Source organism: Aedes aegypti, chromosome 2 (assembly GCF_002204515.2).
Source record: "Aedes aegypti strain LVP_AGWG chromosome 2, AaegL5.0 Primary Assembly, whole genome shotgun sequence".
Classification (NCBI taxonomy): Eukaryota; Metazoa; Arthropoda; class Insecta; order Diptera; family Culicidae; genus Aedes; species Aedes aegypti.
This window is the reverse complement of record NC_035108.1, coordinates 2,514,241-2,540,205: the sequence shown is the minus strand read 5'-3', so window position 1 is coordinate 2,540,205 and position 25,965 is coordinate 2,514,241. Positions and strand designations below refer to the sequence as shown.

The 25,965-nt window shown below is 38.2% G+C and overlaps 1 protein-coding gene across 5 annotated transcripts in view; it reads right to left on the bottom strand.

Annotated features, from left to right (window-relative positions):
• Positions 1–10,858: 10,858 nt before the first annotated feature.
• LOC5570947 (alpha-tubulin N-acetyltransferase) overlaps positions 10,859–25,965 on the bottom strand; it is a 155,431-nt gene continuing 140,324 nt past the window's right edge. For all 5 annotated transcript variants that reach the window (XM_001653362.2, XM_021839756.1, XM_021839753.1 and 2 more), the window contains exons 7-8: positions 13,031–13,074; positions 10,859–12,214 (exon numbers count right to left, since the gene is read on the bottom strand). In XM_001653362.2, the coding sequence (XP_001653412.2) occupies positions 11,473–12,214; positions 13,031–13,074 (786 nt within the window). In that variant the 3' untranslated portion in view covers positions 10,859–11,472. The remainder of the gene's footprint in view (positions 12,215–13,030; positions 13,075–25,965) is intronic.

Genomic DNA, 25,965 nt, shown 5'->3' with positions numbered 1-25,965 from the left:
ATTACCTCCAAACACCGTGGATGTTACGAATTCGTAAATATTTTGAACATCTTTTGATTTACTATTGAATTAAAGCTGAATAAGCGATTCTCAAACTGCCCATTGTTGCTTCATATCTAAAAATAGATCCCACAACATTCAAGTAGGGGAAGGGGTGGTAAAATGAACACCTTAGGAAATCATCTTGTTTCTGATATAAAAACGAGGAATTTGTTTAGTTCTATCGCACAACATCAAAAATAGGGATGTAATCTATAGCAGCGACATGGATTCAGACTAAAATAGCTAAATTTTCACATATTTTCATCGCTATAAAAAAGCGATGCAAATGTTCATTTTACCTGCACTATGTGGGTAAAATTAACAGGGATTGGTGGTAAAATGAACACCATGCAAAAAACGTGAGCAAAACAAATATTTCTGAAAATTTTCATTGCCCCACCGAAACTACATCTATTAATGATTGTAACCCATTCAAAAAGAATTCGAAAGGTATCAGATTTGACATCAAATCATAACGATATTAACCTCACTGAAAAACCTCAAGTCTTCCGATCCAAAAGTTACGTCAGTTCTAATTTTCAAACGTGGTTTTCTGAAATCTTAGTTTTCGTTGATATTTTCACTTCAATTGACTTACGTATCAACTTGAACACTCTGATTTATGCTCTAAATCGTCCGTGCGTGATAAAAGTTCATCGAAATTTGTTTGTTCTCGGTAAAAGGCACGGTGTTCATTTTACCACCCCTGTTCGTTTTACCACCACTTCCCCTATATTCCGTATAAGCGTTTGCTAAGCTTTTATTCAGCCTACCAAATTGCTACAAATAAGCTTCAGGCTGAATAAAATCGACAAAATCAGATGCTTAGGGGCTGAACAAACGGTTGTAAGCGCTATGCTCAGCTTTTGATCAAACAAAGGCTGAATTCGATTAGTTGAGAAAGCGTTTAACCAGCATCAAATTGTTACCTGGGGAGTACCAGAGAATGACGAACGAGAAGAACTTGGCTAGAAGCCGGATGCTGGTGTCTGGTACCCGTCAGAGCAGAGAGCGGTACAAGGACGCAAGGGCAGCCGAAAAACGGATCCATCGCAGAAAGAAAAAGGAGCATGAAGAGGCAGTACTTGCTCAGGCGCAAGAAGACATGGGACGGTTCTACGAATCCGTAAATGATGTGGGGAGAAAAACAGCGCCGTCTCCCGCCATGTGCAACGACCGCAAAGAAAACTTGCTGACGGATAAAAAAATGGTGGTCGCCAGGTGGAAAGAGTACTTCGAGTCATTGTTGAACGGAGATAACGGAAGTGGATCTGGTAGCAGAATTCAAAACGATGACGATCGACAGGCTGTGGAACCTCCAACGCTAGATGAGGTAAATAAAGCTATCAATGGGCTGAAGAACAACAAGGCTGCTGGGAAGGACGAGCTCCTGGCCGAACTTCTCAAACACGGAAGTGAGCAGCTGCACGAACTCCTTCATCGTATCATTTCGAGGATATGGGAGGAAGAACAAATGCCTACTAGTCGGTTGGAAGGTCTCATTTCCCCTTTGTACAAGAAAGGGCATCGACTGAAGTGCGCCAATTACCGAGGGATAACACTCCTTAATTCGGCGTACAAAATCATGTCTGGAATTCTGTTCAACACATTGAGACCGTATGAGGAGTCCTTTGTCGGCGAATACCAAGCTGGTTTTCGAGAGGGCCGATCAACGACGAATCAAATGTTTACCCTGTGGCAATTTATGTCCGAACATGGCTTTCCGGTGAAGCTGATTAGACTGATTCGTGCAACGCTTGATGGATCGAAACCTAGTGTGCGGGTGATGGACGAGATTTCGTCATCGTTCGTAACCTAAGATGGATTGAAACAGGGTGACGCTCTTTCTAAATTGCTGTTTAACATAGCGCTCGAAGGTGCTATCATGAGAGCCGGTGTGCAGAGAAGCGGTACCATTATCACACGTTCTCATATGCTCCTTGGCTTTGCAGACGATATCGACATCATCGGGATTGACCGTCGGGCAGTGGAAGAGGCGTTCGTGCCTTTCAAGAGGGAGACAGCGAGTATCGGGCTCACGATCAACACCACAAAAACGAAGTACATGATAGCTGGTGGTCAACGTGGGTGCGGACGTGTTAGTGGTAGCAAAATGGTGCTAGGTGGTGAAAAGTTTGAAGTCGTGGAAGAATTTGTGTATCTTGGAACACTAGTGACATACGATAATGATGTTACCCGCGAGGATAAAAGACGTATTGCAGCTGTAAGTCGGGCTTTCTACGGGCTCCGTAACCGGCTGAAATCCCGTAGCCTGCAAACGAAAACAAAACTCGCGTTATACAAGACACTGATCCTATATGGCCGATTCCATTGGCGTAGCTAGGATTTTCTCCTGGAGGGGGCCTAGGGGGCCTGGAAAATTCTTGGTTTATCCACGAAATGTCGATCACAACCTTCAGAAATTTCGTAATTTGCATAGATTTTTACAAATTTCGTAGTAATCCAGTTAAAAAATCCTTCATGAACTCTTCCAAAGAATCAACGACGAATATCCCGTTATTCTTCAACGAACTGTTCAGTTATTCCTTAATACAGTCATCCCTCCATGAGTCGATGTTTCATTACTCGATATCGACTCATGGAACCATACTGAAAACATAAAATCATGGTTACTATGATGGTCCCTTCAAACAGCTTTCCAAAGAATAGCTGTTCCATGACTCGATATTTCCATGAGTCGGCTCATGGAGGTTTGACTGTAATATAATAATCACCAAGTAAGGATTCTTCCTACAAATTCGTCAAAGATTCTCTCAACAGTTTTTCCAACTTTGCCTTTGGAGTTCTTCCTGAACTTTCAGAATAAAAAACAAAACAAAAATCACAGCATTAATTATTCTAGACTTCTTGCAAAAAATATTAAATGATTCTTCCAGGTTACTCTAAGCATTCCTTATAATATTCCACAATTTTTTTATAAACAATTAAACAAGATTCTATTGGGAATAGGTTTTTATCGATTGCTCAAAGAAGTTCTCCACTGATACATATGCATTTTCTTTTCTTTCAAAGAAACTTCTAGAATTGTTATTAATCTAAAAATCAATTAGGTATTGCTCCCCGCATTCCCTCAAAGTGCTATCACGAAAATAATGTTTAGAATTTCTTTAAAAAATGTCTTCCTGAGAAAATTTTTAAAAGTTCAAACATTCCTTCAAAGTTTTAAGTGGAATACGTGTTCTTTAATAAACTCTTCCGCAAAAATACTCAAAAGTTTCCCGAGCAATTTGTTCACGGATTCCTTCGGAGAATAATATTATTGCTTTCCCTGGGTATCGTCCTAGAATTCTACCGATAAATTGATCAGAAATCCATCCAAGTATTTTCCAAAGTTTTTTTCTTTTATTTTAAGCACATTAACAAATCTTCTGGGGATATTTTAATACAAATTTTCCAACAGAGTTACTAAAGGATTTTTCCATTCAATCTAGAATTTTTTGAAAAAAAAAGTTCGCCAAAAATTTCATCAAGGATTCCAAAAAATCCTGCATATTTTTTCCAAATGTTTATTCAGGGATTCTTCCAAAAAGAAAATGTAGAAATCTATACACTCGTCATATTTGGTTCAAAACCTACTCCAAGAATACCTCTATATTTTTGTGTCCGTATCCAATTTATTTCAAACTTATAGTTTTGGAAAAACTACTAAAAATTTGTTTAGGTAATTTTAGTTTAAATTGAATTTATAAAAAGTTACTATATTTTTGTCAAAAAATTCAAGAATTCAGCGTAGAAACCGTCTGGAAATTTTTGACAAAATTCCTATCGATGTACCTCACAGAAAAGCTTGGTTTTGTAGGATTTAAAACAAAAATTCTTTTTCTTGTTTTACTCGTCCTTTGTAATGAACAATGATTTACGTTAATGGGAATTGAATTTTTACTGCTATCTAACATATTAGAAAATGTTTTGCATGGGCTTCGAAGTTTCGTGATACTATGAGGAACATATTAAAGTAAAAACTCATTTCTTCGAACTTGCAGAAATTCAAAACAAAATTTGTGACAAGCTATATTTAACAATTATGGTAGAACTGCAGAAGTTCAAAGTGAAGATATTGGCGTTATTTAAAAAAAATATGAAAGATTTTAGCGTGCATTAAAAAAAATTTTGGAATTTCTGATGGACTATCAGACATTATACCTAAAGAATCTTATAGTTTTTCAAAACTCTTAGAATTGTTTTTTTCCTTTATATTCTTTTTAATGCTGTTTTCTGGAGTATAAAAAGATATTTTGAAAGCGACATATGATGGAAAGAGAAATAATGAAATGTTGCAACAAATAACAGCTGGACAACGGAACAAATAAAGATAAGTGATGATATATCCTGTTTTCCCAAGAGGAGAATGGCTACAGGATAATTGAAACCTCTCTACTGAATTTAAAAAAAAAACATATTTCTCAAGAAGCTCCATCGGAATCTTTTTTTGAAAATTGTTCTTGAAGTCTATTAAAATTCCTTTTTTGATTTCTGGATTCCCCAGAATTCTGACAGAAAGCACTATGATTTCTGTCTAGGAATTGCACATGAATTCAATTCCTTAATATGGATAATTGGCAGAATTGATGAAACTATTTCGAAAGTATTGTTTTAATGAAGATCCTTACAAATGCTTTGTACTAATTCTTCTACCGTTATGCTAATTTTGGAAACAAAAGTATGTTTGAGGGTTTTCGACATTTTTTCTTAAGATTCGTAGACACATTCCAAACATACTGTTCGTTGATAACACAGCGTAACAATAATGACATTTTTGCGTATCTTAAGGATCAAATTATGTGTCTCTAGTAGAATTAGGGCTGCTGAATCTGATGCCGTTTTCAGAACTGTTCCAGCACGTCACAATTTTTAGCTACAGGTCACCAAAGTTGCATAAAACACTGGTTTTATTGATGTTTACATAAAAATTAAACAATGATTTATCAAAAATTTTTGGGATCTAATCAACCAACCATGTAAAACAGAACTTCAACTTTCATTTCAGATATAATTTGGTTCAAATTGCACGGTTTAATTTAGATTAAATCGATTTTTTCAACATGCTTACAGTCTCCATACAAAATTCTTCGTTTGTCTCATATGACAAAAAACAAAACTTTTCTAAACCATCAACAAATAACTTTTGAGCATCGGAAGTATTATGAACTTTGTTTATAAGTATTGTTATACACATGAAATTTGAGTTCTGAGGCAAATTAAGCAAATAAATTGCCATACAAGCTGGTAAACTTGCATGCAAGTTAGCTGAAATAGTCAAATTTAGCATTTTCAACAGCTAATATCTCAAAAACTAGACGTGCTATGATATTTCTGAAAATAGCAATGGATTTAGCAATCGTTAATTAAGTTAATAGCGGTATTTTGGTGCTTGAGACAAAATCGTGTTCCGCAGTGTAATTCTTGTATAATCCGGGAATTTGAAGTAGAATTTTCTGATCATAACATAGGAGAATTTGTGACGTAATTTGTGACGTATTTTGAAAATATTTCCGAATAACTTTTGATGAACTTTGCGAACTAATTTGTAATATTCTTTTGAGAAAACTATATAAAATAATTTGACAGAATCAATGACTTTTTGGAGGAATAGCGAAGAAAAAGTTTGAACTTTTGAAAGGTTGAGATTTTTTAGTTGAATCCGTGAACGTTTTTGTGGATAAAACGTAGCCATATGAGGAATGGTTGTCCTCCAGGAGGAATTCACGTAGAACGTATGAACTAATCTAACTATATTATTTGAATGTTTTTAAAGAAATTTGTAGCAGAAGGTATGAAGCCACTCTCTTCTTGCGAAATTTGATTATACTAAAATTTTTGAGAATATAACAATTTTGCATGGAAAAGTTGCATTCATGCAAGATTGTTTGAAAAAATTGAAGCGAAATCAAAGAAAGAAATTATGTGCCGAAAAAAAAACTATGATCAATTTTGTTGAACTTTTCTTAGAAGCCTAACCCACGCTGAAATCTCTGAAAAAATCTGTTATGAATTTAACCTTATTTTCGCCTAAAATTTCAGCCATCTCTTTTCAAAAAGCTTTCTTTATTTATTTTGCCTATTTTTTATTTAAGTTTGTCGGACATTATACGAATCATAAATAATGTATGGATTTATTAAGAGAGCGCTTATACGGGTAATCATCATCACCGGATACCTCGAGTAAGGCACCCTAAAAAACTTGGGATATCATATGGCAGTGAAAATGGTGCTTTATGCTAAAACATTTGAAACAATATTGTCTGCATTATTCAGAAAATACAAATTTAAAGAACCAAATTTCCGCGTTTTAGTATCACGGTATTTTTTGCAAAATAAATGTCAAAAAATTGCGCTTACCGCACACAATAACAAGCTGGTTCTTGCGGAAAACCAATTGAGCGACAGCCACACGATTAATCTTTCGGATGTCGCACGATTCACCAAAGTTAGAACCGCCACACTGATGCTGTGTACGACAAGCGAGGTTTTCCCAAGATTGTTGTACAAAACAAAAGAACGTAACTACTGAAGAATATTTGTTAATTCATTCAGAAGATCTTTCTTCACGTTTGAATCACGTAAATTATTATTTCTTCAATTTTCATATTTTGTATATTATCATCAAAAATTTCTGGGGGGGGCCTGAATGATTCTGGAGGGGGCCTGGCCCCCCTGGCCCCCCCTGTTCCTACGCCAATGGCCGATTCATGGCCATATAGGATCAGTGTCTTGTATGGACGTTGAAGGAAGTCGAACGGAGAGCTTTCGGGTTGTTTAAACGTAAAGTGCTGCGAACAATAGTTGGCGGTAAATAAGAAAACGGCATCTGGCGGCGTCGCATGAATCACGAGTTGTACCAAGTGTATAAAGAGGTGGATATTGTCAAGCGCATAAAACACGCAGGGTGTCCATCCATCCGGGAAATCCGGGAAAACCGGGAAAAACCCGAGAATTACAAATGACCGGGAAAAATACGGGAAATACCCGGGAATTTGGTGAACACCCCGGGAAAACAAAACATAAGACTACCGGTTTATTTAAATTTTAAGTACTATGGGGTAAAACTAGAATTTTTAACAAGGGGTGCACCACCGTCTGTATTTCGTACTTCGCATTATGATTATTTTTTGGTGAGGTGATAGAGAGATACTTAACGATCCTAATCGATCCTTTGATTTTTTTTAAAGGGGTACTTAAGGATTTCTGACAATGTTCTTGGCGAGATGCTTGTTCGATTTCCATTAGAAATCATGGCATATGAAATCTTTGCGGGAATCCTAACGAAAATCGAACCGATAATCGACCAGTATTTAAAAATTCTTTCTGAGAGATCACGGAAATACTTATTAGTAGATTGCTAATAAGATTTTCAGTAGATTCTAGAAAAGGTCCTTGGCTAATTTTGCTTTAAATTCTTAGAAGTTAATGTCCCTCTGACATTTGGATGAAAATATATTTTTTTTAATATTACCCGTTCAATGTTTTTCTCACAGGAGCTCTTTTTACTCAAAATTTCAATCACAAACCACATAGTAAATGTTTATTCAAACAGCATAAATGCTGATACATATTTTTCAAATGGCAGTTTCCTGAGAAAAATCATATTAATTCATTGTAAATTTAAGAAAAAAAACAAACCAATTTGTATGATTTAAAATTGTTTAATTGAAAATTTACACTAAGATATTTTCTTGAGAAATGCGCAGAAAATTACTGACATATTTTTGATTTTACTCGGTGGATTTTTACTTATTGTACCCAAATCCTTGGCGCAACTCGCATACAGTTAACTGGATTTCTATTTGATTCCTTGTGAGATTTTAACATATTCCTGCAGCAGTACTTCTTGGGAAGATTCTTGAAGGTTATCTGACTAGATTTTCTGATAGTTCCAGGTGAAATTCATCCCACGGTATACAATGGGCTATGAAACCCATTATAAAGTGCCTTGAAATATTCACAGAAGCCGCCAAAGTTGATGCTTGCTATATTCCTTACAATATCTTGCAAAAATTGCCTGGCAAAAATATCTTCACGGGTAGATCCATACAGAAGACCATAGAAGATATTATATGGAACGTAGACGTGATCTGTGTGAGACCCTGTCAAGGATATCTATTGATAAATGTAAAAATTTTCGAAGGATTTCCCTAAACCGCTAATTAGGTGCCTTGACAAGGTGGAAATCACGAAGCATCTTGCGCGTGACAGACTTGCGAACAAACTTGATGAGAGTAGGTTTGTACCCGCCTGCTCGGGAGAACATACCAGAATAAATATTAAAATGTTCGTGAACATTTACTCGCGTGCAACTAAACAAGGTGAGATTTATTATGGTTTTGACAGACAAATCAAGTGTACATCCATCAAATCGACAGTAAACTACAAGTTTGTAATAATGTCCCTTGAAGTCTAGAAAACTCAGAGGCCTTTACTACCAAAAGCCCAATTGACTTCGAACAGCTCCGAATACGTACACGAAAAGATTTATCATCGACAGATTACAGCACTTTTACACTCGCGAGTATTTTGCTTGTTTTTGTTCTGGTTCAACAGACATGCTCATCAGCTTTATCACTGGTTCATTGACAGTTTTTTTTCAATATCATTGATCATAGACAAATCCTTTGTGAGATTTATTTAGATATGCTGGGAAAAACGAGAAAGAATATGTTTTTGTAATTGTAGTTAATTGAATCTGATCCTTTTTCTGATCTGCATTTAAGTCACCTTATACTGAAAACCAATCAAAACTTTTTTATTTATTTAACAAAAAAAGATTTCTACAATTTTTGTTTGCAGGGTCCGCGGGATATTTGTAGAACTTGAAAGAAGCCACAACTCCAAAAAGGTTGGGAACCACTGGCCTAGTCGGTTCTTATAAGCCCTCTGACGATATTTTGTATAGATTTCTGCAGATTGACAGTGAATTGTTTCAATAATCCAAAACAAATGCCATGGTTAGTTCTTTGATAAATAAATAAATAAAGATGTCCTTTACTGCCCATAACTGCATAACAGTCACATTCGACATTTTTGACAAATTGGAGTTAATACCATGGAGAGTCATCAAATGATAAAAACTTTCGATCAACTTAAAAAATCTGTGAGATTGTTCTTAAAAATTCGAGAAAAATACCAAGTTGATTTGTCACATTGGTAATTATAACCGCATAACAGTCACATTGAGATTATTAATGAGCCGCGTAATGTAATAGCAATGAAATATCTATCAGCATTATTTTCTGACTATTCAGAGCAGGCTCTGTCCCAGTGGGGACGTTAATGCCAAGAAGAAGAAGAAGAAGAACCCTTTTAAAATGTAAACCGTTTTTTTGAATTGTATTAAAATCAATTCATAAATAAATTAGATCATGTCCTCCAAATTTGTCCACATCGTATAAAAAAAAAAAAAAAAAAATATATATATCAAAACGCAGGATTCTTTTGCTTATCTGGTTTTTAATTTCTTGGACACCCGGGAAAAATCCGGGAATTGGAAAACTGATTTTGAATGGACACCCTGAACACGGCAGGCCGCGTTGGGCTGGTCACGTTTCCCGTATGCCGGAAGAACTACGAAGACAGCCGTATCATTCTCAAAACACACCAAGCCGTCCCCATAGGGGACGTTAGCCACAAGGAAGGACGTTTCAAGTAATACTGTTTCATATGGTATGCCCTCTTCAACATCTAATCCAATTTCTCTCGCCGTTCCCATACGGTACCTATCCATCTAGTATTCCATGCTCCCTCTTACTTCGAGCAAAATAGACCGATATGCCGATAAACAAATTCAAAATCTAATTATCACGGTCGATACCTTTGTATGTAACATAAATTTTTATTATAGTCAAAAATCAGTAACCGGAATAGGCTTCACGAAAAAATAATAGAGGATAGGGATGTTCAAAAAAATATTATAAAAATCAAAAACCAAATTCATAAATTCACGAATAAAAATAACCATATTTAGAACGATTTTAGATAACGAAAAATGGTATTTAGATTAAAAATAAAATTTGTGTATTAGAGGGTTGAGCGCCACCGGTCGCTTTGACAGAGTTGTATTCGGATTTTTGTGAAGGTTCGTCAAAGCCCACTGTGAACTCCACCACATCCTGGGCAGAGTTGTTCGTTGTCACTATCAACGCTTGAAATTTGCTGATTTGTACAGGCCGACTGCGATACAATTCGGATCATTCCATATCACATCAACGTCATGCTGTCTACTCCATCACCAGTGCATTGATGGCGATAGACTTTGGATATCACTGATGGTTTAAGTTTAGCGTTTAATTAAGCATATAAAATGGTAATTTATCAATACGATATTCTTGATAGAGCTGCGGATGGATTGAAACTGTGTATTGGTCACGGAAAAATATTAATAGCGTGGATAATTACCACGTGATCACTCATTCTGCGGTGATTATGATCTAGAGTGCGATATCGCATCACTGCTGTTGATTGTCAGCTCAAAATAATATTGATAGTTCGCAACTGATGTTGATAGTTTTAGTACATCAGCCATCAGCTGATATGACTGATATTGTGCGTCTCTGATCCTGGGCAACACACCAACTCGCAGAGGTCTTGGAGGGTCCATTAAGCCCCTGGACTTAAGTCCCTGCTGCCTCGGTAGATCTTACCTCGTAACGCACCACGTAAAGGTGATCTACCTGCGTTACGGGAGGGCTAGCTGAGCTTTTTGAAGCACAATACGTGATATTTAGTGCTTTTTTTTTTTTTTGGTCTGGACAAATTGAGTTATCTGGGATGTGATATCTTCAGAAGTATGATTCATCCACCATTTTCGGATGTTTAAGATTAATTTCATTATATTCATTCGTGTATCATATTCTTATACCTTTGCACTGTATACAGGACAAGTCATATCGATTAAATATGTTTCTTTGGTTTTATTGTTCTAATACTAAAAATTTGCACGATTTCATTTGTTTTTCATACCCTCTAATAGTCTACGATATCGAAATGGAATGGTTTATTTAAATTGCACATTCATATATCTTTGTAGTGTGTATCATATTTCAGTAAAAAGATCAGTATTTCGAGAAGAATTTTCAACGACATTTCCTCTCAGTGGATGATGTAATCTTTGAGGAAATCTTCCTGAATGTTTCTGCAACAAATCATCGAAAATCAACAAATTAACTTAACGAAACAGGACTCAAACAAAACTTTGAGCTGGTGGTAACTGAACAGTTCAACTACATGTACAACAAGCGACGACATCTACACAACAATATTGTTAGCGATTTTCAGGTTCTCAATTTTCTAATGCGAGAGATGACTACGAGAAATCATGCAGCCTCCGATGATACTTAGCAGCGACAGGTTTCAGATTAGGAGATCATTGTTTCAGTATATTACATTGCTAGAAAATTATGATTTTCTGAAAAGCATTTACCACAACTTGTTGTGGTAGAACTTCAGATCAAAATGACCATGGCTACCATCGGAGCCTTTCGAGTGAACCGATTCGTTATCATTATCCCCCGACAGACTGTTACGGGTGCTGGACTTTCCAATCGGTCGGTTGATCTTCACCGATCCGAATCCTTCGTTCTCCTCCTGATCGAATTCCATCTTTCCCGAAGGCATTACGGCGGCACCCACTCCGGAGGACATATTCTTCAGGCCAGTGTGCTGCTTAGTGTACCGAATCGGTTTCTTGAAACCCGGATGTTCCGGCGTCTGCTGCTGGCTGATCGATTGAGGAGAAGCAGAATTTTCACGATTAGTCATCATCTCCTGATGCTGTTGCTGTTGCGATAGCTCGAGATGATGCGGATGGAAGCTGTACGGATCCGGATCGGCCTCCGGTTCCGGAATGTCTGCATAGTCATCGGCAAACTTCACCTGCTGCTGCTGAAGCTGATGATGATGATGATCGGTATGATAGTCAATGTAGTCACCGGTCGGTTCCGACATGGACAAATTTCGCATATTGGCAGTAAGGACCTCCTCAGCAACACCGTCACCATTATTGCTGCCGGGTTGTGGTTCCGGGTCCGCTTCCTGCTCCCGGTCGAACTCGGCCGAATCGTGATGGAGGTGATCATGATCGTGATGATGGTTTTCGTAGTCATTATTGTTAGTGGAAGCAGCTGGAGGCGCATGATGGTTGTTAGTGGAAGAAGAAGTGCTGCAAACACAAAGTGTCAAACCGGGTTTTGTTGCAAGAAAATTTGAGTTAGTACTACCGATAGTTAGCTAAGATATGTCAATACTACTGTTTCTACTAATTCTATTGATAGGAAAATATATTAAGGTAATTAACTTAAATAAAAGCTATTTGGACAGTGATATTATAACCATTGCAAATAAAAACTAAACATGTTGAAATTTCGTAACAAAACAAAATCAGTGCAATTTATTAAATATCAAAAAAATGAAACAGAAATCTAAAAAGAGAAAAATCGTCGATCGTAAAAATCAAAATTCATTTTAGCTATTATTTGCATTGTCGGCAAAACAATCTCATATTGCAAAAGAAGCCCGTCTTTTGTTCGCTTTTTACTAAAATAATGATTGCACAGGGGATTCGTAGCGCCTCAGAAAACGAAAAAATAGGTAGTTAAGTTATTATCTAATAAGAAGGAAAAAACATGAAAATACTTCATAAGGGTTCATTGCTCTGGATTGCCGCTGTTCGACTGGATGGATCACAAAAGTGTAAATTTCTCCGCCGCTTCTAAGAATTTGAAAACTAATCGAAAACTATAGATACATATGTACTAGTAGCTATTTTCGTGTTAAAGTTAAGTCAAACGTTGTGTGGTTTGTTGTAGAATTTAAAGCATAAGAACCAATACGTTTTTTTTTTTCGGGTGGTTTGAAGTTCTATATAAAATTTCTGAAAGTAAATCAAAATTTGCGAAATTAAACTCTAAAGCAACAAAGTTGAAAATCAACGTGCAAACAATGCCATTCGGTGCTAGGACGGATAGAAGGCGCTCACCTATTAGGTTCCGTTGATACCGTCGTGGGGCTGTTGTGAATTATCTGAAAAAGAGGAAGAAACAAGGAAGAACTGTTATTAAAGAGTCGTTACACACGCTTGAATGGCATAAATTTCACAGCGAAATCACTCGAGTTTAAGCAATTGCACACAATTTGCCTTCTGAAGAACGGTAATCGAAAGTTTCAAGCACTGATATTTTGACACTCAAATGATAGCACAGCACTACTCACAGTACTCGTGGTAGGAAAATAACGAGAAAATGAAAATAGCATGCATTATGTTTTGAACTGGTTGGAGATAATTGCAGGCACTTGAATGCTCTTTTTAATAGAAAATTGTTTTGTTACGTTCAAAAACTTGCTAAGCGTAATGGCAGTAATAGCAATTAATGGTAGGTTTGCTCCAGTTTCTTGGTGATTGGATGAAAGTTGTGATTTTAAACATATAGCATAATTTGCATAAATATGTAATGTCATACGATCATATACGACTCTTACATATTTTCGGGTCGTTTGAGCAGAGCCCCTAATGAAGAGAATCAAATGTAGATTTCTGGTCCCTTGTAACATTGTTTAAGTCGGCTCCCCTGAAGAAATACCGTAAGGTGGTTCCGGGGATATAAAGGTTTGAGCCCAAGGGTTATGTCGGGTGTGTGAAATGGATAATGTTGCTCATTGCATCGAAATGAGCAATCAGTTTGATACTGTAGACAAATTTTTCGAACATCAAATCGAAGTAGCCTCTAGCCCAAGCTCTTTGATTCAAGTGAGGTAACAAAGAGTGCCGCCAATCGTGGTCAGTGTCCCGAATTTGGAGGATTTAGGCAGTAGATCTTAAACTCCATTAGGGGAATCAAGGTTTCCTTCCAAATCGCAAAGAAAGGAGAATGTCGTGTTTTACCGGAAACTCTTAAAGATCGCGAACTTCTTCTCAAACATTTAGATGAGAAGAAGCACATTTTTTTTTTACTTTTGTCGATGAAACCGAACATTTCTTCAAGGTCGAAAGGTTGAAATATCTCAGAAGTGCCTGTAAGTCTCCTGAAGAGATCAAAAATGGATTTAGAGTCACTCTCAACGGCGGTCTACGAGATTTATTTTTCTAATGGCCACGGGATATTTGTAGAATATTCAAAAGGGTTACAATTCCAACAAGTTTAGGAACCACCGAAAAAAAAACTTAGCTTAGCTTAGCTTAGATTGACTACACATATCAATGATTGCTATTTCGTGTTTGACCGCAATCAGTGAAGATGCACAAAGAACTAACCAAACGTCCGGCTGTGATTGGCCACAATTTTCTTCAATGTGCATAATTCAGTGAGTCTATTTATACAGGGTCAATAACGGCGCCGGCCACGTCCTTGCAGCCAGGTGAGATTGGGGAAAGGAATGTTAGTGTGGAACCTTTGCTATTTGGAGACCGTGTGCACCTCTGCATCTCCACAAAGGTTACTGGGAGGAATGTTTGTTAATGGGAAGAATCGTTGGCTCACAGGGAGGGCTGTTAAGAATCATAACTGGCTTGCGACACTGACGAAACCTGTCTTTTCACTGTCTCCAGGCGAAGCTATATTTCATGTTCTCACTCCGTCAGGTCGCATTAATGAGGCTCTCATGAGAGCAATTGTGAAGTTATTTTGCTTTTAAAATTTCTATCTCATTTTGGAGAATTTCGGGAAGCAAATGTGTTTGATAAGTGAAGTGGATATCCTTTAATTATTCTAGCGATATAAATGACAATCATGTCAGATAATGAAAAAAAAAAACGGCCTAATTTACAATTCCGTCACAAGCCGTAGCGACGGGTGAATGAAGGAGAATTTGAAGAAAGCTTCTGTCATTGTCTCGCCGTTGGATGACAGTGAGAGAAACATCTATGTAAAATTCGCGCGACAACCTCTATTTACATTGACGCTTTCCAGCATTGCTCACAGGATTCACTTTGATAAGCGATTGGACCATGATAAACAATTATTTGTGAGATATAAACATGATTGTAAATATATAACGTTTTCAATTGATATGAAAAATTTTCCAGGAGAAGAAAATAATGTTGACACTTGAAGTGACGAACCATTCAAAGGTTGTTGAACATATATTTAAACGCAACATTCAGCTGTCAGGACGAAAGCATGTGTTATCATGTTTTACTCATATGAAAAGAAAAAATCTCGATTTGCTGGACAATCACAGAACACTTTTATGCCGACACTTACATTGGCGAACCATTCAAAGTTTGTTGAATAAAGTAAACCTTTTGGAAGTCTATACTTATAGTGTCGAACCATTCAAAGTTTTTTTTTATTAAAAAAATAAATGTATAAGGTTTAGGTTTAGAAAAAAGTATATAAAACAAACAATTTATGAATCAGAGTTTATGCCGACACTCATAGTGACGAACCATTCATAGTTTGTTGAAAAATCATATTTACGCCCCAACTATTGAATGCGCAGTCATACATATTTTACGGATTTGAAATAAGAGCATGGAACGATATCACCAATCGATTCTTCATCCTTGACTGAGCAGCCACAATCCACTTACAGCTTCATTTAACGCATATAGACTCTCAGTTTTGACCATTGCACAGTACTGCCCAGAACCCCGACCGAAAAAAAATACTTCAATTACGCGCAAATCCGAACACGCCAGCTTGGGCCTTCGAATAAAACTCTGGAACCACCGAAAAAAAAAAACTTGCTATAAAAGATAAAAATGTGTATTATTACTTTCTCTACAGCTCTTCTGAAGACAGGGGAGGGGATCCTGGTTAGGTGGCCTATCGAAGACTCTTCGCCAACCAAGAAAGGCAAAAGTTGAGCAAACGGATTGATTTACGGTGACAGACCAGGTAACGATTGGAAAGATAAATCTTGGAACGTGAGAACTTTGAATGAACCCGCGCGTGTTGGGCTCCTGGCTCGTGAACTGCGGAATGTCGGCGTGAACGTGGCAGCTATCCAGGAAATACACTGACAGAGAACCGAATAACGTGTATTCCTAGCGGTGGACCCCATCTACTACGGCGGAGGCGACAGAGCAGAACGTGGAGTTGGCTTCATAGTGATTGGGAAAAAGATGAAGCGACTTATTCGGTGGAAACCGGTAAGCGACCGAATCTGTGTGTTGAGAATGAAGGGCAAGTTCTTCAACTACAGCCTGATCAGCATATATGCGCCAACGAACGATAAGCCCGATGACATGAAGAATGAATTCTATGAGAGCCTGGATGAGGCCTACGGAGAGTGCCCAAAACAAGACGTAAATATAGTCATCGGCAACGTAAATACGCAGATCGAGAAAGAAGGGTTCTTCCGACCCGTCATTGGGACGGAAAGCCTTCATTCCGTTATCAATGATAATGGCCTGCGGCTAGTAACCTTCGCTGCTGCTAGATGGATGGCAATCAGCAGTACCTACTTCGCACGAAAGAATATCCACAAACATACTTGGCGACACCCGAGTGGCGATGCTTGCTCCCAAATAGGCCACGTGCTGGATTTCAGGACCTTCCGAGGCCCTAACATCGACTCGGATCATTATCTCGTTGTAGCTAAAATTCGGGCGCGGTTATCCAGCGTTACGAGTTCCAGAACAAACAGAACGCTGCGCTTTAATATACAACGCTTGTCGACTGATGGGGTAGCTGCACAGTACCGCCAGCAGCTAGACGAGCAGTTGGGAAGAATCGACGTTGCTGGAGATGTCGACAGCCTGTGTGATCCTATCCATGAAGCGCGGGAAGTGATTGGCACTGGTCAACGACGAAGACGAAATGACTGGTTCGATGAATAGTGCCAAAGAGTGACAGACATGAAGAATGTCGCCAGAAGCCGTATGCTTGTGGCCGGTACCCGACAGAACAAAGAGCGGTACAGGGTAGCGAGAGACGAAGATAAGCGAATCCATCGCAGAAAGAAAAGGTAGCATGAAGAAGGTGTAGTAGCTTAAGCTCAAAATAGCATGAACCGGAATGATATGGGGAGATTTTATGCAACGGTCAATGGCGCGCGACTCAATACAAAACCAGTGCCCGCCATGTGCTATGAGAAGGGAATTTGCTGATCGATAAAAAGGCGGTGGCTGCCAAGTGAAAGGAGCACTTTTAGCAGTTGTTGAACGGTGAAAATGGAAATGTAGCGAGAATCAGAATGAACATTGATGATGACGATCTAGCTGTGGACCCACCGACCATAGTAGAGGTGAAAAAGGCTATCAACGAGCTGAAGGCTGCTGAGATGGACGAGATCCCGGTCGAGCTTCTCAGGCAGAAAAGTGAGCAGCTTTGCCAGTTGATCCACCGAGTACTTCTGAGGGGTGGACGACGAAATACCCACCGGCTGGATGGATGGCTTTATAAGCCCAATCTACAAGAAAGGGCTCAGACTGGAGTATGCCGCGTATCCTGTTTAACAGACTGAGGCCGCTCGAGGAGTCCTTCGTCGGCGAATACCAAGCTGGTTTTCGTGAGGGCTGCTCGAAAACGGACCAGATGTTTATCTTGCGAATGATCCAAGATAAAATCCGGTAGTATGACTTGCAAACCTACCATCTGTTTATTGATTTCAAGGCGGCGTACGATTCAGTGAAAAGTAATGAGCTGTGGTAGATAATGTCTGAACACAGTTTTCCGGCGAAACTAATTAGGCAGACTATGCTGGATGTTTCGATATCAAGTGTTCGGATTGCGGACGAGGTGTCAACCTCGTTGACGTTAGACGGATTGAAGCAGGAAGACGCATTTTAGAGTTAACTGTTCAACATTGCACTCGATGATGCTATTAAGAGATCTGACGTGCAGAGGAATGGCACTGTTATCACAAGGTCACATATGCTCCTCGGCTTTGCGGACGATATAGACCTAATTGGAATCGATCGCAGGTCAGTGGAAGAGGCTTTCGTGCCTCTGAAGAGGGAGACAGCGATGATAGGCCGGACCATTGATTCTACCAAAACGAAGCACATGGTGGCAGGTAGAGATAGAGGTAGGCTTGTTGGTATAGGTGTTGAAGGCAGAGATGCATTTGAACGTATTCTGTTCAAAGCTTATGCTCACGAGAGCCGTGTTCAAGTTCAAACAATCTACAATCGACTCTCCACATCTCGATGTTCTACATCTCGATATCTCTCCCTATGTCGATTTTTTTTCCGGTCCCTTCATTCTGCATACATTTGCACTCTCCATATCTCGATATCTTCCTATCTCGATGTGATTATCGTTCCCGATTTTCTCTCCGTATGTCGATATACCCACAATCAAAGGTTACTAGACTAGATTTAAGGGATTCAAAACAATTTGCGAAGACGAAATGACATCTGTTTGTTTTCGATTTTCCTAGTAACAGAGTGATTTTCAATCTAGTATTCATTAAAAATTTGTTCTAGGACTCGATCTCTCCCTATCTCGATGGTCCTTTCGATATCGAGATGTGGAGAGGCGACTGTACATCGTTTGATCACAGCGCGCTGTTCATCTCATAGCAACTGTTTTCGTTGTCATTTGTTTTTATCGATGTATGTAGCAAAAACAGAGAAAAATCATTGATTCGTGGTAATCAAACATATTTGCTACTCAATAAACCAATTGCTATTTGTAAGTATCTATCTTTTTCGTGGTCATAGAATCTACAGCAAATCGTGCATGCAAGAGTGCCCAAAAACGGCGGGCTTCAAAATGATATGCCTTAGAACGTCGATCCTAGAACCATGTTTTGGAGATTCCTTGATGGACAAGGCTGGTGGTATTCTTTCAAGGCGCGATACAAAATGAATATATTTTTCCCATCTCTTAAATATTTCTTAAACATTTCTATAAATCATTTTCCGATCTGAATACATTTTCTAAACATTCGAGGCATTGTAGCAAAACTTCCGGTTATTCATTTCCCAGTTATCGATTGAATTTCATGTCACTTATAAAAGAATTTTATAAGGTGGGATTGATTCACTTCAAATATATGACCGTATGATGCCATCCGAGTTGAAGATAACGTTTCGCCAAAAAGAGCAAGTTCTGTGTATACGTTGATGATTTATTCCAGCTGTAGTTTGGTCCAGCTAGCGCTTGTTAGGGTACAGAAGTGACCCAATAAGCGACTGTCCGAAACCCTCCAACCTCTTAGTCGTTTGTCCACAGAAGAATTCAAGAATTGGTTTGAACTACAACGCTTGATCCTCCTTAACTAATTCGCGTTGTATTCAAATTATGGTATTTAGATTGAAACGCTAACGTTGAAGTTCGTAAATGTGAAATTCTGACGTCGAAGATCATTACTTCGTGATTGTCGTGACCAGAGCAGCTTTATTTCTATTAAACCCGCTTCTTTCGACGGCCGCAGTGAGGAACACACTGGGCGCCGATTGCTGCTTTGCTGTTTCTCGACGCTCCGACGAACAGAGGGCGGTGCCACCCGCTTGCTCATCGTCGGAGCGGTGTAGCTTTCTCCACTGTTGTTCCGCTGCTGCTACTGCTGCTCCTTTTCGTCCGTCCGCTTCAACTATCGTCGATAAACTGATGTGACCGCATCAGGCGATCTTCTTTTATACGTTTGCTTTCCCGTTCATCCTTGACAGCTGTCTGTTGATTGGTTCAGTCGATCAACCAATGAACAGTCGCATGATGTGGAAGACTGTGTCTTATAAAAGCTTATGCTTGCTTTTTTTCATTTTCATTATGGCTCAATCTCTTATACTACAATGATCAATATCGTTGCCGTGTGTGTGTTCAAAAAACTGAACATGAACACGAGAGCCAGAAAATGAACATTGGCGAACGCTCACAGATCTTGAGCGTTCAAAATGCATCTCTGGTTGAAGGTAGTGTTTGATGGACATGTGTTTGAATATGTTGAAGAATTGGTTTACCTTGGAACACTTGTGACATGTGACAACGACATATCCTGTGAAGTAAAAAAACTTGTTACGGCTGCGATGTGTGCGTTTTACGGACTACGTAATCAGTTTGAGTCTCGCAACTTGAAAACGGATACAAATTTCGCCCCGTATGAAACATCGATTCTTCCGGTGATTCTCTACGGGCACGAAGCGTGGTCGTTGAAAGAGGATATTTGGAAAAATATCCTTAAAATACTTTCTAAAACTATATTGAAAAGAGACTAACAAATGCATTTCCGTCAAGGATCTTGGGAGAATTCTCATCAAATCTCACAAATAATCATTAAACTTAACATTTATTCCAGTGAAGGTGACTGTCGAACATTTTCGATGACATGTTCCATGATGTAGGACATGTTAGGAATCTGAAAATATCGTCCAAAACCACCTGAATGAAATGATGGATTTTGAAAAAAAAATATCAGTAGTAGAGGTTTACCAAAAATCTCGTAGAGACATAAAAATTAGCTGTTTTCTTAGGCGTGAGCTGACAATTTTATGAAGGAAATATGGGAATAAACTCGGAACGAAATTTTTGCAAAGGTTAATGAGGTATCGCACTGAAAAGGATACAAACTCTAGTGGAATTAAATGATATAGTACTAAATTCGGTTTTTCATCTACTGATAATAGTAAAAGCTACACCAGAGCGCAGAACAATTGGAATACATACAGTTTCATTTGATACAAAACCTGGAAAATCGAAAAGAACAGTGACAAACGAACACCAGTTTCTTTGATGAATTTTTCATTGAAACATGACGTGACAAACTGTCCATTAGCGGTGCTTGTCTTAACCATCTACAAAGATCCAGATGCATACATTCTGGTAATCCTTTCCAGCTATCAATGAACCCTTTGAATCGTCGTGAAGTGGGATGAAGAGCGACAACTCCAATACCGCCTTTACCCAAATGGAAAATCAATATCCCCCTGAAGAAATAAAAGAGTCTAAGGCAATAAGTATAGACCACCGGCTTTCTTTGTACAGTCACCCCACAGTTATGGACAGCACACAGATATGGATCAAAGTTGGCTTTAACGTAGAATGTCTCATCAAATAGAGTTGCAATAACGCAAAATACATTTCATCTACGTGAACCATAATTCTGTACAGCATTGCAAACAATCATAACATCTTCTAGCATATTTCTTTCGTCCGTATGAAATAAAATGTTATCCGTTATCATAGAATCGTTGATTCTTAACTGTGGGGCATAGAAACCCGTACCACAGTTATGAATCAACGATAAGACGATTCCGAAAGAAACGCCGAAACGTATACTTTCACTAACACACCATTCGTTTACTTCACAGATTAATTGCTTTTATAGTGTTCTGATCCATAATATGAATCAATTTGATCCATAATAAGGACCCTCCTGTTTCACTGATCCACATCTGTGGTATGGACAACGTTTGAAATTTCTATCAAAATCGATACTTTCTCGTAAATAACCGCGATTTTTTATGTGTATTCTCGAAAACAACTATATTCGGCATTGCCAGGCTGGTAACCTTATTTTGTACAAGGCCACCATGATTTGCAATCATATTTTATTCTAAATAATGACCCTTAGCTGATCCATAATTGTGGGGTGACTGTACCGTCATTAACCCATCAACGCCGATGACCTTGTCGAACGGCTGAATTTTAAAGAAATGAATTCTTTACAACAGCGCAAAAAAAAAAAATGCTTCTAATGAGCGAATATCATGCCATTTCGTTGGAACACGTGGCACGGTGTGCTGTTTTTGACCCACCCGGAATTATGCATGCAAGAAACACGTACACGAAATGCGCCACATTTGACACAATTTTAGTGTAATTTTTAAAATTAACATTTCCCGAATGGGCACTATACACTGTACATACGATCCAGTTTGCAATGACCGGTCAAAAGTGGACTGGCCGGCGGAATGGCATTGACACGACTCGGTAAAGCTTTCTGACACGGCACCAACAAATGCCGGTCATTGTCCACTGTAAATGTTGCAGTAAAGGATATTCAGTCCAGCCGGATTTATTAGTGACCTAGTTTTGACAGGGAAAGTGAAATAACGAATTTAACTTTTCGTTCTGTTATGGAGATTTTAAGGCGAAGTAGGCCGTCATTGAAATTTGTACGTGTCGTTGATGATTGTTGCTAATTCATCTCACGATTTCGAATCAAAGAAAATCATTTGGTTTTGCACTGACATAGCCGAAAAAGTATCATCATACTCTATGTATGTTAGCGCGTACAGCGATACTTTTTCAAGTCAATATAAACTATCAAGACTGAGTTTTATCACTTTGAAAGCATGCTGAAAATTCATCATTGTTGCCAAAACGAATGACGGGCTACTTAGGGCCCTATTTTATAAGTCAAGTCGACCAAAAACGACTCGACTGGAGTCACTGTCGACCAAAATTTTTGCTCGACTCGGCCCTGTCACTCGAGTTTATCGACAGTTGTCACTTTATGTGACTGGATTACTATGGGAGTCGACGGGTGACATCTGAAATATGCATGCTTACTTTGATCGACAATGACTACAGACGAATCACATGAATTGCTCGATTTACAAAATAGACCCCTGAGCCTCTGATTCGAAATCGTGAGATGAATTGGCTTGTTTAGGGGTATCGATGTTCTTACATATTCTGAATCTACGTTAAAAATTAAACTAGAATCCAAAGTTTCACAATTTTCCGTTACCTGTAACTATTTTTAAAACACATTTGAAATTAGTATGAAAATCACTTTTGAATCACCCCTCGGCAAATTTTACTTCGGGACGAACTGTCATTGTGTTAATTGAAATGTCATTGATTCGACGGATTGAAATCTTTTTTAATCATTTATAATATCAACATTATGATATTGAAGTGCAATAAAATCGTGATATACTTAGAAAGATGTGCTCTTTCGATCAAGCTGGAACAAACAGTGAATTTTTCTCCACTAAACAACCCAATTAGCAACAATCATTAACGACGCGTACAAATTTCAATGACGGCCTACTTCGCCTCGACTGGAGTCACTGTCGACCAAAAATTTCGCTCGACTCGGCTCTGTCACTCGAGTTTATTGACAGTTGTCACTCTATGTGACTAGCTTACTTTGATCGACAATGACTACAGATCTGAGAGAAAGGAGACAGCTGGCTTAGATTGCGAGCTCCCAAAAGTCATCACTCATGGGAACCTGTCATAAACTGTCACTGGAAAACCGCACATCCGAAGGGCAGAACGTGAAAAACCGGCAAAATTTAACCAAACTAAAACTGGATGTATTTGAAAATTTAGGTTGATTTCCTGTGCTATAGCATATAAAATAGTTGAATATTTAAATATTGTCGATTGGACTCCAATTGCTGTTGAAAATTTTTAATTTTATGATCTTTTTGATAACAAATGGGATGTGAAAATGGTTTTGACCCAGTTTGTGCTCTCCGAACCATCGTGCACAACCCAAACATGAGAAGAAGAAATCAAAGAAGTCAAGAAAACAAGCCAGTTGTCAGTGAGCTGTCTCCTCTCTCTCAGCTACAGATGAATCACATAAAACCGCTCGATTTACAAAATAGACCCCCTAACCTTCCAGACGTCACGCGGTTTGCCACCGTCAGAACCATCACGCTGTTGTTGTGGACGAAAAGTGAGGTTTTTTCAACAGTGTTGTACAAAATACAACAGCGCGACGACTGAAGTGTTAAAACGAATGCACGTGGGTTTCAATCTTGGTTCTGTTCGATTGGAAAAGGTACTCTTTTGAGTATTCGTATATCACGTGGACAGGTCGGTCTTGGTATACTGCCGTGAATCGCAAGTCAGTCCCATCTGTATTTTCGTCGAAATTGAGTTGAGTTCAGTTTTCTACATATCTTCCAATTAGTTTTGGGAAACGAGTTTGTAAACTTCACAGCCCATTTTCTCAATGCCTACTTTTTACAGATGGGACAGACTTGCGATTCACGGCAGTATAAGCCTTAAAAACTTTTTGCACTCTTTTGCTCATATCTTTTTACTCACTTGATCAATTCTCAAAATGTTAACAGTTTTGAGCAGGGGATTATTTGCACCTCCAAATGCATCTAGCCTTCTTGGATTCTCATCGGAATTCTTCTTGGATTTTCATCAGAATTTTTTCTGTATTTTCAAAATCCTTCCAGGATTTACATCAAATCTCTAACCCAAACTTTCTAGTATTCTCTATCAGAAATAATGATTTTCATCAGATACCTTCCAGTATCAAAACCAGAATCTGTCCATGACTTTCATCAGAAACCCCTCAGGTTTCTTATCAGAAACCATATAAGAATTTCATCACAAACCTTTTTCCTGGGATTTCATTAGAAACCTCCTCAGGAAACCAGGATTCTCCTCAGCTTTCGGCAGGATTTTATTGAAAATTTAAGGATTACCACATGGACCCTCCCAGTGTAACAGGAATTTCAAATCTATCTATCTTCTATATAAATAAAAATGGAGTGGTGTTTGTAGATCACGAAATAACGTTAGATCTAGTGCATGAATTTGGAAAATTATTCCTCTATTGTGATCGTGAAGTGTTCCGACGTGTTCGTAAGCACAAAAAGTAGGAAATATTTACCAGGGAAGTCAAACGAGCAAGACAAAACGGAACTATTTATTTGTATGGGTGTTGGCATATAATTATCGAGCAGCCTACTATGTGGCAATACAACGTTTGCCGGGACAACTAGTATAAAATATTAATCTTCGAAAATCAAAAAGTGGAACTTTGTTCTGAAACTGAGTTAAGACAATATGTTCAATCTTAGCCTAAATACTCTTTTAGCTTTCAATAGTTTTTCCCTCTACGAAACATTCGAATTTTATATTTCTCATGATGCGAATTTCCTTCGAAATTTGCTTTCTGTGCCACAAGATAATTATTTCTTAAATATATCAATTTGTATTTCATAACCACATACTGGAACCCAAAACGGCTTCTAAACAAAGATGGTTGAAAAGAAAAAGATGAACGATTCTTTATTTCGCTGACGACACACTATTCAAGCAACACTACTGCCATCTGTTGAGTGAACATTTTGAAAATTGATAAATGTAGTCAAAATATATGAGCAAAAGAGTACACATTAGTCGTCCACGCCTTTTAAGGCCTCATAACTCTGAGGGTATTAAATTCTAGAAACATTTTACTTCATTACACCCAAACCTAGAAAACTGTGCTAAGAATTGGCTATGCTTTTGTTTTAATTTACTGCCCTATTTAATAACCCCCCTTATGGTTAAAATAGCCAGGACTGGTAGCAGGTGTCTTTCACATAGTTTCTCACCGTTTTAATAATTTTAAAAGCCTATTTTTGTTGGATGGTCTCTAAAGTCTCTTTTATAAAAAAAAGACTCTAAAGTACCATTTTTTCCTCTTTCTGCTTTCAAAGCAGTAAATCCTGATGCAAAATTCTGAAGGATCCAGATAAGCCGTCCACAGGTTCATCCGGAATTTCATCTTAGATTTCTAAAGACGTATTGGTTGGTGTTAAATCAGAGTGGACCAAGTGAATATTTTGACAATAATGGGCTTGAAGTCTAACACTTTGTAATATTTTAACTCGTTAAAATTTTAATTCAATATTTCTACACATCTTTGTGTTACTTTCAAACAAAATATTGTGAGAAGTGATAATCATGAAAAATCATAATCCAAACCTCTAACAGAATTATTTTTGATGGACTATGTGTATTTGGTCCACTCTGACTGATCTAAAGACCGCCCTGAACAATTTCTAGGAAAAAAAAAATCATTTCTCGAAAACTTATTCTAACAGACTCAAGTCAAAAAAGTATACAAACTTACTTTATCGATTCTACGTGTTTCGCAGACGAAATTCTACACGTTGCGCTCTGAACCAACTCGATTTTTCACTTTTAAAACGTTAAATTTCCGGATTTACAAAACGACGAAAGTAAGATTCTCAACTTTCGCAACCTAACCACTACTTTCGCCGCCCCGCTGTATGGAGAGACAAAGTGACTTAACCACGAATCAAAACAAAACACTACT